At 44.6% G+C, this 12944-nt stretch overlaps 1 protein-coding gene across 3 annotated transcripts in view; it reads right to left on the bottom strand.

The window, feature by feature from the left end:
- Positions 1-594: 594 nt before the first annotated feature.
- TMEM131L (transmembrane 131 like) overlaps positions 595-12944 on the bottom strand; it is a 158699-nt gene continuing 146349 nt past the window's right edge. Inside the window, exons 30-35 of one of the 3 annotated variants that reach the window (XM_058550231.1) lie at positions 11608-11686; positions 10605-10684; positions 4945-5065; positions 3848-3936; positions 2502-2641; positions 595-1717 (exon numbers count right to left, since the gene is read on the bottom strand). In XM_058550231.1, coding sequence (XP_058406214.1) covers positions 1442-1717; positions 2502-2641; positions 3848-3936; positions 4945-5065; positions 10605-10684; positions 11608-11686 — 785 coding nt within the window. In that variant the 3' untranslated portion in view covers positions 595-1441. Of the gene's footprint in view, positions 1718-2501; positions 2642-3847; positions 3940-4944; positions 5066-10604; positions 10685-11607; positions 11687-12944 lie in introns of all 3 variants that reach the window. The other 2 variants (XM_058550230.1, XM_058550232.1) reach the window with 2 other exon arrangements.

Here is a 12944-nt window from a genome sequence, read left to right as displayed (position 1 = left end):
TCTCTGCTTTCAATTCTTTCGGGTATATACCTAGAACCTAAGTTATTATTATTTTGTGTGTGTGTGAGATAGATTAGCCCTGAGCTAACATCCATTGCCAATCCTCCTCTTTTTGCTGAGGAAGATTGGCCCTGAGCTAACAATCGTGCCCATCCTCCTCCACTTTATATGGGATGCCACCACAGCATGGCTTGACAAGCGGTGTGTCTGTGCGCGCCAAGTTCCGAACCCACGAACCCCGGGCTGCTGAAGTGGAGCGTGTGAACTTAACCACTACACCACTGGGCCAGCCCCTAGAACCTAAGTTATTTTTTCACCTTATTCAATACTGGGAGATGGGGGTCTGCTTCAGCCAAATCAAGGTTCTACCTTGGCCAGCCTGAGGAGTTTCCAGTAGCCATGCCTACTTGGAGCAGCTCCTTGCAGAAGGGCAGTCTTGGATTTACAGTACACTTGCCTCCGTGTCCCAGGCCCCCGCACAACCATGGTAGAGAGAAATAAACTCAAAGCAAGCAAACCCAGCATTCCACTCAAAAATCTCTCCTACTGAATTTCCAATAAACACAAAACAAAATGTAAAAATAAGACATCTTTATTAAAAGTTAAAAATGTTCTCAAAGTTTACACATGCAAATAGATAATTCCACCATCATATGGATTTCTAAAATCACTGACAAGCAGATGCAAACCGGTCTGGCAAACATGCAGCAGCTGCCTCGCCCCCTGAGTACCTGTATGTGGAGTAAGCCTGCTCACTCAGAGGGAAACTCACCAGAAGGTCGCTGCTGTCGTTGCCCCCAGTGACTGGCCTGATGGAGGGGAGGGAACATCATTGCCGTACTGAACAAGCAGAGCAGTGCTAGGCTCTCTGCTTCATCCCAGCAGCCGCGACCACCAGGAGCTGCCCTCCACCCTGTGCAGGGTTGTCCAAGCAAGTGGCCAGTGGCTCAGCTGGGCTTTCCCAGACAGCAGTTCTCAACACTGGCTGCACAACACAACCGACAGAGAACTTGAAATAAAACCCTGATTGCCTGAGCCCAGGGTTAATTAAATCACAATCTCTGACCACATCACCTGATCAACTTCATTATTTGCAAGTCCCTTGGGGGTATTCTGATGCCCAAGGAGGGGAGAACCACAGCAGCTATTCCTTTCTCAACTCTTACCTTCCTAGAAGTCTCCCTTGATCTGATTTAAAACATTTGGCAGGTCTCACACACTTCTTGAATTACGAAGTTAGGACACATGGATGCTTAGTTTCTATCACTGACTTGCGATGGGTTAAAAAAAATAGAGCACCCAGATTTCATTAAAAAAAATTTATTTTCATATAAAAGTGCCAAAATATCCACCAATGTCGTCATCTATCTCAACAACCAGTTTACGCTAGTAATCGAAACACAAGCCTCTTTATTCACATTGTTTAAAAATCAAATTCTTTTCACACGTTCCCACAGTAACTCGAGTCTCTAGACAGCTGGAAATTGGCACTCCTGTTTGCTGTGTTAGTCCATATGTCCAGGTCCATATAGGCACGAAATGGGTTAAACCCTGGGTAGTATTCCTTGCACATGACCGCCTGGTTCTCGATGTGTGTCGAATGTTCCGTGGTGGGGTTGATGGGGCAGCAATTTTCATACACGTCACTTTGTGGTGCCCAGATGGAACCAAAAAGTCCAGACATCGGAGACAAGCTTCGAGTGCTTGTGAGGTAGGGCTGAAATGCAAATGAGGAGAAAACAAAAAAAAAGTGTTTAAAAAAATAAAGACGCCTTAGAAAGGGAACGTTAAGGTTGAATATATACCAGTGGATACCACAACAGGATGAATCCAAGTTGGAAATTACTAAACTATTCTCAACCATCTGGGCTGCTTTAACTCCATTTTCATCAAACAAAGGTTGTGAAATTCACATCAAATTAGATAAACTTATTTCAACCCAAGGAAAGACCCATAGGTCAAATGCTCGCTATCTGTAAAAAAAAAAAAAAAAAAAAAAAAAGTGTGGAGTGGATGTGAAAGGGGGGAGGCGTCCGGCTTTTAAGCACGAAGTGTGTTCACAGGCAGGAAGCTCTCAGGTCCCAGTCCCCGACCACTGACTGACGTTCCTGGGACTTTCATTTCAGCTCTTCTCACAGATGAGAAGGTCAGCAGGGCCACGTAAACACAGCTGTGTCACAGAGGGCTTCCTGGCCCCAATTCAATTTCATCCACAAACCGTCACTCCTGGGTGTAGTTTGGGGTGACTTTTTCATTCAGGGTGGCTAGACTGTCCAAGTCTGCAAGCCCCCACCCATCTGAGCACGTGCTAGGTTCTTTCAGAGGGTGACCAGCTTTGGTGACCAGGATCACCAGGCTTCGGGCCTCGGCGATCTAAAGGAAACGAGCCAGGCTTTGACTGATTTGAACCCAACTCTAACACTAAAGTGAGACCACAAAAGAAGGACCAGAAAGAACTGAGAGCTGCCCCGAGGCCACAGCACAAGATGGGCAGCACTGACCGGAGAGCTGATGAGACCGGCATGTCCCCAGGCAGTTGGCATGTTGGGTGGGGTGTTCCAGGTAGACTGAGGGTTGTGATCAATGAAGTCTGTCGGTACCTCTGCAGGACAGGGGAAGCCATTGTGGTAATTCATGTTTTCTACAAAGAATGGGAGACGTCAACACAGGTAAACGCTTTTCTGAAGAGAACGGAATTCTCACTCTCAGGCAAAAAAGCTTTCAAGGCCTTACTATATTGACAAGGTAAAGACAGACATAAAATAATTACTCTGATGGACCAGGTGGGCCATTTCACTGTCATTCTCAAGGTTACAACTATTTATCAGACACATCACCTAGAAGCCCTCAGTGAGGAAGGTATTCCTCTGGGCTTGATTTTCTGTATTTGATAATCTGATGGGCATCTTTCTAGCGCACAGCATATACTAAAATATTACTATACTACTATAGTAGTAAATACTACCATAGATTTGAACAGTGTCAAGATTCTTACCAGTATTTAAAATTTTCTTTTATTATCTGTCAAGCCAACGTGAGCCATTTGCACATATACTATATGGATTGATAAAAACAGTATGAAACCAGGCACTTAAGATACCAGTAAGATGAACACAAGCCTCACAAGCACAGGAAGAAAGTTACCACAGCACCCCCTTGTGGTTAGCATAGAGTAACGCATACAGCAAAACCCAGATAAGTACACAATACCCAATATACTGCTTATCCCTTCCCTAAAACGGTAGCTCTAGTATGAGAAATCATGATCAGACTGTAATGTATACTAAGAACACTTTCCAGCTTATCAGGGAACTCTCTTATCGTTTATCATTACAGATGCTTCAACCCAAGCATCTAGAATTTTCCAGTTTCCCCTCCAAGTTCCTTTCCTTCCTTCTGCAGCACCACTCAGGAGCAGAAGAGTCAGGACGTGCTGAGGAACAAGCAGGTAAATGTCTCTATTTTCCATGGGATTTGCCTGCCTAAAAAGGATAACTGACAACTAAAGCCCCAGCCTCCCAAAGGATAATCCATAATGTTAGGTCCACATAAATCCAAATGACCCAGTTCTACCTAATTTGAAGGACTAAATAGATTAGGGTTGTTTGTAGAAGCCCCCAGACACCCAGGTTAGAGGGCTTTTTGAGGTCATCTAAAATTGCATATGGCAGGCATGCACACCTGGACCCACATGGAGGACTCAGCAGGCTCCCATAAGATCATCCTCCAAGGTGCTCACTGTTAAAAGGCGTTTTCTTCTGCAGTTAGGGCCTGCCGTCCACACACTTCCTGCTGTGACTTCCTGAGAATAAAAGAATGGCATTGGGACTGATCAAACAGCTTTTACCTTCCGGAAAGGCACTGTAATCGTTCAACTCCAATGGACAGTACACACTGGGAAACCGGCCTTCGCAAGCTGCACTCCAATCAATGAAACTGCTACAAAAAACAAGAGGTCTAGTTTCAGAAACAGGATGTCAACAGATCAAGTCAAGAAAGAGGAAAACAATTTTACTGCCCAGCATCCTTATCACTGCTAATTCCTCGATTTTGGAAAATAAAAGATGTGCTCACTCAAGTCACAGAATCACAGACTTACAAACTAAATGCTCACCACCAATGACACCCCATTGCAGGACAGACGGCTCACACTAGGAGCATGCTTCCTCTATAACCAGGTTTGTTAGGTCTAACCAGGGGCAGAATCCAAGACCGTGGCTTTATTAGCGCTGTGGAAGAACAACCAGACACCTGAAGTGTCTCAGCACACACCTGAGGGGCTTAAACATGTTCTGCTATTAAAATGTCCACCTTTCACTCAGAGCAAGACCAGCCTTCATCTCAGTAAATCACAACTATAACGACTATGATTCAGGATAGACACTTTGATCACTAGTAAATACTGCTGTAATGAGCCGAGACAAAAACTTCAAGTGGATTTTGTCATTAAACACAGACGTTAATATTTTCTCACTTTTGTAATTGAATGACATAGTAATATCCAATAGCAAATATAAGAAACTGTCATTGCGTAACTATTTTTCAATACTCAAATTATTTGGTCTTTTAAAATTTTAAATGTGTTCAAGATTAATACCATGGAAAATAGAAATCTTTGCTCTATTAGAGGGTAGGAATTATGAGTGATTTTTTTTCAAATTTGCCTCTATTAATAGATCATCTTTTCAACTTATAAAAAGAAAGTAATGACCTGGTTACCAACTATATTACTTTTATTTCCTTTCACATCTCTCAGTGCCTGGTTTGTTATGTTCTACGGCATCACAACGCAACTCCAAAAGGCAGATGGAAACACCCAGCTAAGGTACGCTGCAGAAGGAAGCCTGGCCCTGGTCTTTGGACGGACTACCTAACAGACTGAACTCAAATCCCCACTGCAAGCCCTCAGGCTAAGCGAGGCAGCATTCAGAGAAGAGACCTTACCTGTTATGAACCGGGGCTGGCCCCTGCATAACGCCAGGCACGCTGTTCTCCAGGGCGCAGTTGAAGCTGCTTGTCACACACACCGGCTGGGTGGGCCACAGGTCTCCAGATGGGTAAAGACCTAAGAAAGAGAACAAGGCCTCTGAGTCCACCTTCTTCCCCACTCAGCCCTCACTCACCCTTCCTGCAGGACCCAGGACTCAACTTCTCTTCCCTCCAGAAAACACTCCCCCATGTCACCCACACATGCTGACTGACCACTTCTGCCTTCCCTGACCCCTTTTGGGATATTCTTTCAGGATATAAAGCAGAAATATAGCATATTGCTTTGACCTGTACTTCAGATGGTGTACAACCATCTCCTGACCTGGATTATAAGATAATTGTAATGACTCAACAAGCGTTTGAGGGCCTGCTTGCCGCAAAGCCCCGTTATAGACACCAATGACACAGCAGTGAACAAGTTTACATTCAAGTGAGAGAGACAAACAACAAACAAAAGAAGTAAGAAGCTGGAAAAACGGTGACATTACAGCCCCTGGGATAAGACAGAAGGATTCTGCGGCAGTGGAGGACAACAACCTCAGTACCTGGGAAGGCAACACTATAGACCCCAGGAGGCATGGGGCTCAGAGGGACATCAACAATCCTGGTTTTTCAGAACTGTCCTGGAGCCTTCCTCAGGAGGGAAAATGTCCTGGTAAGGCTCTCCCAAACCGTGTAAGTGCCTTAAATCTGACTGACTGCTGGGTCTGCCAATACCTGCCATATAGTTCTGAACTCAATTTGATCACTCCCCGCTTAACCTTTCCAGGGGATGGCCTGGCTCCCGCACTTCCCATGCAAACCACCTGTCAGCACCTCTGGTTGTCCCCTACCTTCACAGCCATAGCTATCGCTCAGTCATTTGTGGGAGGGAGGGATGGATGCCACTGGCTGGTCCCGTCAGGGACAGGCTGGGCCATCTGCATGCAGCAAGTATCTCCCCACACAGAAAGACTAGACTCAACTATTTGAATTGAATTGGGAACTCAAAGGTTTACCAGCCAGCCAAGCCACACTGGCGACATTAAGCAAACTTGGCAGACATTGGCAATGTCTCCAATGCCAACCTGCACCCCCCGACTGATGCAGGTCCCACTTGGGGGGAGCTCAACAAGTGTCAACAACACTTGCTGTCCACGGCAGCAGGTGCGCCCCCAGGACTGCACTTTTTGTGTGGCAGCGCTGCAGTAACTTGCTCCCTCCCGTGAACCTGGAGACTTGCACCTCAGGGGTGGTCAGAAGAGATCTTCAAGTCTTTAAAGAAACACTACCAAGAGATCACGTAGCTTTCATATGCCTATGGAGATGTCTCAAAGATGAGGCTACCCTTGGTTATACAGGCGAGCTTCCTAGAAAGAAAACTTGTTGTTCATGCACGTCCTATGGGCAGTAATCACTATGAGGAAACCATCCAATTAGAAAAGCTGGTATGAAATTTGTCTGCTGAAATTAGCTGAAGTGATCCAAGACACCACCTTGGCCCTGGAAGGCATTCAGGTCAGCCTCAACTCACTGGCCAGGGTTGTGGTGGATGACAGAACTGCCCTAGACTTTCTCCTGCGGGCCAAAGTGTAGTCTACGCCATTACTAACACACCCTGCTGGAGCTGGAGTAACGCTTCTGGCCAAGTGGAGAGGTCAACACCGAAATGTGAGGAGAAAGCCACCCGGCCATCTAAGGTAGACTTGGTGGTTTATGGGACTTGTTCAGCTGGTTAGTTCTGGAACTCTGTGGGGCATGGTTGAGGTCAATACTGCATAGTGGCTCCATCCTGCCACTTGGAATTCTGTTGAGAGTAGCCATAATTAAATGCTGTATGAGCCAGATTAATGGATGTGGTCCCCCCTTCTATCAGTCAGATTAATCAAGAACCACTTATGGAGTGATGTTCTCATGAGAAAATCAACCAGGAGCCAACATTATATAGAAATGAGGGGTGTGTATATTGTCGTGAGACAATTTTTCTATGGGCCTCTCACGTTTCTGCACTTCTTGTGAGCAGAAGCATTGGCTTCCTATGTTCTGACTTATCTTTCCAAAAATGTTTGCTAAGCAAAGCTTCAGAAGATAGAGATAGGCTATCCCTATGAAGCAAAGGGCAAGTTTGTTTAATGTCCAACATAATAAAGATAATGTCTCCTGCCTATTATAAAAGACTTGGGTTCCCTAAGCTCAGGGTTCCTTTCCCATATTGCAACCACTGCAGGTGCAGGTGGACATCTGCATCGCCCCCATGGGACTGGGGGCAAGGGGACCTGATGTAAATATGCCAATGCTGATGCCACTTGCTGTGCTAAACGTCCTCTGTCCTTGACCCAGGAGTGTCTTGTCTTCTGCCAGCATCTACAAAATGGTGGCAGGCTAACGTTGTAGCTTATAAGTAGGGTAAACCTCTCAGACCCTTCCCTGTTCTTGACAATGATGTGATCTGACTTATGTTTAACACCATCACTCTGGCTGTGTTAAAAACAGACGGTAAGGTGGTGACAAATGTTAACTAAACGTGGTGATCATTTCACAATATATACATATATTGAATCATTATGTGGTACACCTGAAACTAATATAATGTTATATGTCAATTATATCTCAATTAAAAAAAAGAAAATTAAGAAAAACAGGCAGTAAGGTGAGGTGAGAGCAGAAGCAAGGAAACCTGTTAGGAAGTTATTGTGATAACCCAAGGGAGAAGCAATGATGGCCTGGACCAGGGTAATTATGGTGGAGGTGGGGAGAAGTTATCAGATTCTGGATATATTTGGAAGGTATAAAGAAGGCTAATAAAGTAAGACAACAGATCACATGTGGGAGACAAGAAAAAAAAAAGTCAAGGATGACACCTAGATTTTTGGCCTGAGCAGCAACAAAGACTAGATGGGAAGACGGCACGAGGAGCAGGTCTGAAGGAGAAGACTGAGCACACAGTTTGGGACACCTCTTGCATCCCCAAGTAAAAAGATATCAAATGGCAGTTGGCTATAAGATACTGGAGTTCAGGAGAGAGGCCCAGGCTGAAGATACAAATGTGGGAGTGTCAGGGTACGGGTGAGACTTAAGCTTCACAAGTGGGGACGACTACTAAGGGGGTGTGCAGAGACAAGCACAAGGCCTGGCTTCACCAGGACAGTGCTCCTGCAGCTTGAAAGGAGAGGGAGAGGAGGAGGAACTGAACTGGGAGCCCTAAGGTTTACCAGCCAGAACTGAACGCCTCGGGTCTGAAATAGGTCAACATGGAGACCAAAGACAGAACTGAGCATGGGACGACATGAAGTGGAAGTCACCGGTGCCCCTGCAGACACTGTTTCAGGAGAGTGGTGAGGCACAGCCAGATTACAGCTGTTTCAAGGGAGAACAGGAGGAAAGGAATTTCCATCAGCAAGCACCAACAACTCTTCTAAGGAGTTACCCCAAAGAGAGAAGCAGAGCAGTAGCTAGACACGTGGGTCAAGCGAGAGGGTTTGGCTGTTGTTGGTTTTTTTGTTTTTTTTTTTTGCTGAGGAAGATTTACCCTGAGCTAACATCTATGCCAATCTTCCTCTATTTTGTATGTGGGATGCTGCCACAGCATGGCCACTGATAGACAAGTGGTGTAGGTCCGTGCCCGGGAACCGAACGTGGGCCGCTGAAGGAGAGCATGCTGCTTAACCACTAGGCCACTGTGGCTGGCCCTATTGTTGTTTTTTTAAAGATGGGAAGTATTACAGTATATTTGTATGCTGATGGGAATGACCCATTAGAGAAAAATTGATGATGGAAGTGTGCTGAAACAATGTCCTTGGAGAGGACAGTTGCACTGACAATGCAACAGGTTGCAACAGGAGGGGAGCAGAGACAGTGGTAGCAGGTAGATGGGGCAGTGGGAGCTTTTTGAAGGTCTTGAAATGCTTCTCTCTTTCCCAGTAAAACAGGAAGCAAGATCAACTAAGAGAATGAGGCAGAAGGCACTGGAAGTGTGGGCACAGAGGAGGAGCGTGGGAGGATGAAGGGAGCAGAGAAATGCAGCAGTTGGGCCCACGTGAAGCTAGTGGTCGTGAATTCACAGAGCGGCCCGGCAGCGTGTGTGTGTGTGTCACACGTTCTCCAGCCTCACTCATCTGCACAGGAACAGGCAGAGAAGCTGAAGAACCGGGCCAAACCATGACTGTGGTTTTTAGAGGTGAATACAGTGAAGGGAGAAAGGAAATGAGGGTACCAAGGGATCGGGGAACTGCAGCTGGGCAAGACAGACAGCATGCATGCAAGGGAGGGGAGGGACAGCCCAAAGGGGACGGGACCAGTGCTCTGTAGACAGTCACTGTGAACAAGATCTGTTTCTCTAGTGACTTAAGACCTAACCGAGGATTGTAACAGGTGATCAAAAAGAACCTGCAGATTATTGACACAGACAAGGTAAAAGGCTCTTGAGACACATGCACGAAACATGCATCAAGACAGCAGATGACATATAATTCTCCAATTGACAAAAACAAAGACAGAAGAACATGTTAAGGTGTATCTGTTTTGACACAGTTTCAATTTTTCCCCACCACTAACTAAATCCTCTCTCTCCTCTATTACCTCAAAGAAAAAACATAGTACCATCTAAACCTCCCCCAAATCTGGTCTCAGCAAATTACTGAATACAAGATTTTTTCATTGAAAACACTTATTTTAATGGACTAGTAATTGGATCCAATTCAAGAATAATTTATTTCCATTGATAATTTGACAGCAAATCCAAAATGTAACCAAAGAACAGCACAGAAACCTTATGCTTTTGAAGTAAAACTGCTCCAACATGTAGAGTAGCCTTTAAATCCAGCATAATCTATATAAGCAAAAGCAAGGATGCGTATTAGAGCTGGTGGACAGTGAAATCAGGCTTATCTTGCTGCAAGTCCTGACCCTAATTAGGTAGGAAGGAGGCACTAGAAGAAAACAGGAGACACAAGACAAGGGAAAGAAAGGTACAGAGGAGAAATGGAGAGGAAAAATGCGGGAGGACTGGAGTCAACCTCTCACAGAGAGACCCCAGGCGGGAGTGGGTTTCCTTCGGACCCACACCCATTTCCGCACTCCTGGGCCGCTGTCCTCCCCCGCCTGGTAGGAGCTCAGCTCTGGTCTCAGGCCTGGTGCAGGAGGGAGGCTGACACCAGGCTGCTGAGGGTGGGCCAATGGGCTTCTAGGACAAGGGGAGATGGGGGAGGAAGGGGAGAGGGGAGGGAAAGAGGAAGTTGGCTAAGGTGCCAGACCCTCACCTCTGGCACACTCTCCAACCAGGCCTCACCACTGCCTTCTCTATCGTCCTGTCATCTCAGCCCAGGTGAACTGAACCCAGTGGTAGCCGCTGTAAAGGGGCCCTACACTGTACTGGGGCCAAGGGCACCTGTGCCTTGGCTACAAGGAGGGAGCTCAGCGTCAGAAGAGGGGGCAGCCGAAGTCAAGAGGCTCCCAGGGATGCCCGTCCAGAGGGCAGGTGGCTTCCTAATGCACGAAAGCCCAATGACACGCTTGGAAAAGAGGGCACCGGGGAAAGGGCCCAGTGCCACCCAACCTGCTTGTCTTCTCGAGCTCCCCGGCCAGCAATGCAGCATGGTACATCTGGCTGGTATCTAGAACAAGAGTAATGCCCTCACCTTTATCTTCTTCCACAGCAGGCCCGGCAGGAAGGCTGGGACAGGGAGGTTCTGCATATTGTGGGAGGTTATTCACGACTCTGTGGGGAAATCAAGAAAAAGAGCATCTATTGATTTTTTTCTATACAAGGAAATACTGAATTTGTTAACCAAGTCTGATTGACTTTTTACATGAATTCCTCCGCCAAGAAACATATAGATACTAGAGACATACAGGTACACAGCCAGAAAAGGGTTGAGGAATATTAAATTCCCAAGATCCCGCAAAGTCTTCCTTTAACAAACAACAAAACTTTTAACTAAGGCAACTAAGGTCATCTGTGGTTTCAAATCTGCCTACCACCAGCTGGCAGTCATTCTTAATCTCTAGGTTACTTTCTACCCCTAACAAAAACAGTTCAGATAGAGCTTTCCTTGTCCCACAGCTGAGTTTCCTTCTTCATAAATTCACCAATTTAAGTTTAATTTCTTCCTGTTGTCCTCTCACAAAGCAGCTGGTGCCTAAGAAACCTAATTCATTTCTCTCCCTGAAACCCTCTCCTTCTTGCTCCTCCTCCTCCTCTCTCACTCAATAAAAGATAACTCGTTTATTTCGTCTGATCATCACACAGCCGAATTGTAATCGTGCGCGTATCTACTAGGTTCCTGCAAAACTTTCTAAATCATCAGTGCTCAGTTTTATTTCAAGACCTAGCAAAGCGTAGATGAGTCCCATCTTTATAACAATTCCTGTTCCTTCTTTCTAATTTCAGGAACGAGGTATTTTCTAACGTGGCTGGATCACTGAGAGAACCAGCAATACCAGACACACTCCCACATGAACCAGGTTTACTTGGAAGGATCCTGCTTTCTGAATTATTAGTAAAACCAGATTTTACTTTCTCGCATCCTTAAAAAATTTTCATATTTTAACCTGCAGAACCAAGTACAAAGAAGAAACACTGAAAAAAAAAAAAAGCAGCACATAGAACATATTGTAAAAACTGGAAAACTAAAAACTTACGTGGGATTGCAGATGTTATGCGAAAGGTTCAAAGAGATGGGAGTTTCTGAAGGAAAGGCATTTTGCGAAACATTGTCTCCTGCACAAAAACAAAAAAATTATCGTAAGGTTTTATAAGCACAATTCAACTGTATACATTCTGTATTAAAATACAGATTGTTAATATCATTAATCCCTAACGAGTAATATACTTTTCACTTTAAACTAATATTCATGCATTTAGTAATTTAACTCTTAAAAAGCCTTTTATAATTTATCTTCTCATTGAAAACTTAATAAAACATCATTTAAATTTATGAATTTTGGATTAATGTTTTAATGATGGAGAAAAGGGTTAAACCATTAATATTATGTAACTTCAAGAGGGATTTTTCTGATAAAAGAAATTTAACTATATAAATGGACTAGTTTTTATTAAAAGTAACATATGTTCATGGTAGGAAATCTATAAAAATAAGCAGAAGTTTAAAGAAGAAAAATATGTCGCCTGCAATCATACTACCATTATCAACATTTAGGTATATCTCCTTACAATATCTCTTTAGGTACATATATATGTATATGTACAAAATTGGGATCAACTTTCATATACTTTGTCCTTTTTGTCTTTATACCATTATTTATTTTGGGGACATTTTCCTGATATTATGTAACTTTCAAATACAACTTAAAGGCTGCACACTCTGCCGCTGTACAGCAAGGCCATCAATAGTTTTTATCATTCTTCTACTGTTGGCCTTCCCCCTCAAGCCAAAGCTGCATTTCTGTTTTTTGTTAATGTTAAGTGCCCATTTTAAAAAATCTCGTGTTAGCATCATCAGGCAAACTTTGCCTTCAGTGGTGGATGGGGCTGTGCTGGGTATACACTGTGAAAACCAAGCTTCCTCTGGGCAAGAAAACCATTCCTGTTATCAAACAAAATGCCACACGCCTGCTTTCATCTAAGTCCATTCTCAACACTGGCAATACTGTCCCCAAGAGGAGGTAGGTCTGTTGCTTTGGAATTGAAAATATCTTATCAGGTCTGTTGCTTGGGAATTGAAAATATCTTATCATTTATGTACAGGCAGGTGGCACATAACGACATTTCAGTCAACGATGGACCGCATATATGACAGTGGTCCCATAAGATTAGTACCATATAACCTGGGTGTGTAGGAGGCTGTACCATCTAAGTGTGTGTAAATATACTCTACAATGTTTGCACAGTGGACAAAATCACCTAACGACGCATTTCTCAGAACGTTTCCCTGTGGTTAAGCGATGCATGACTGTATAAGTCACAGTCCACAGTAATAAACAGATCCTCAGTGTGCAGCAGCGATATTGAAATTTTA

Source organism: Diceros bicornis, chromosome 11, assembly GCF_020826845.1.
Source record: "Diceros bicornis minor isolate mBicDic1 chromosome 11, mDicBic1.mat.cur, whole genome shotgun sequence".
Lineage (NCBI taxonomy): Eukaryota > Metazoa > Chordata > Mammalia > Perissodactyla > Rhinocerotidae > Diceros > Diceros bicornis.
The sequence above is the reverse complement of the archived record's forward strand: the minus strand, read 5'-3'. Positions and strand labels throughout refer to the sequence as shown.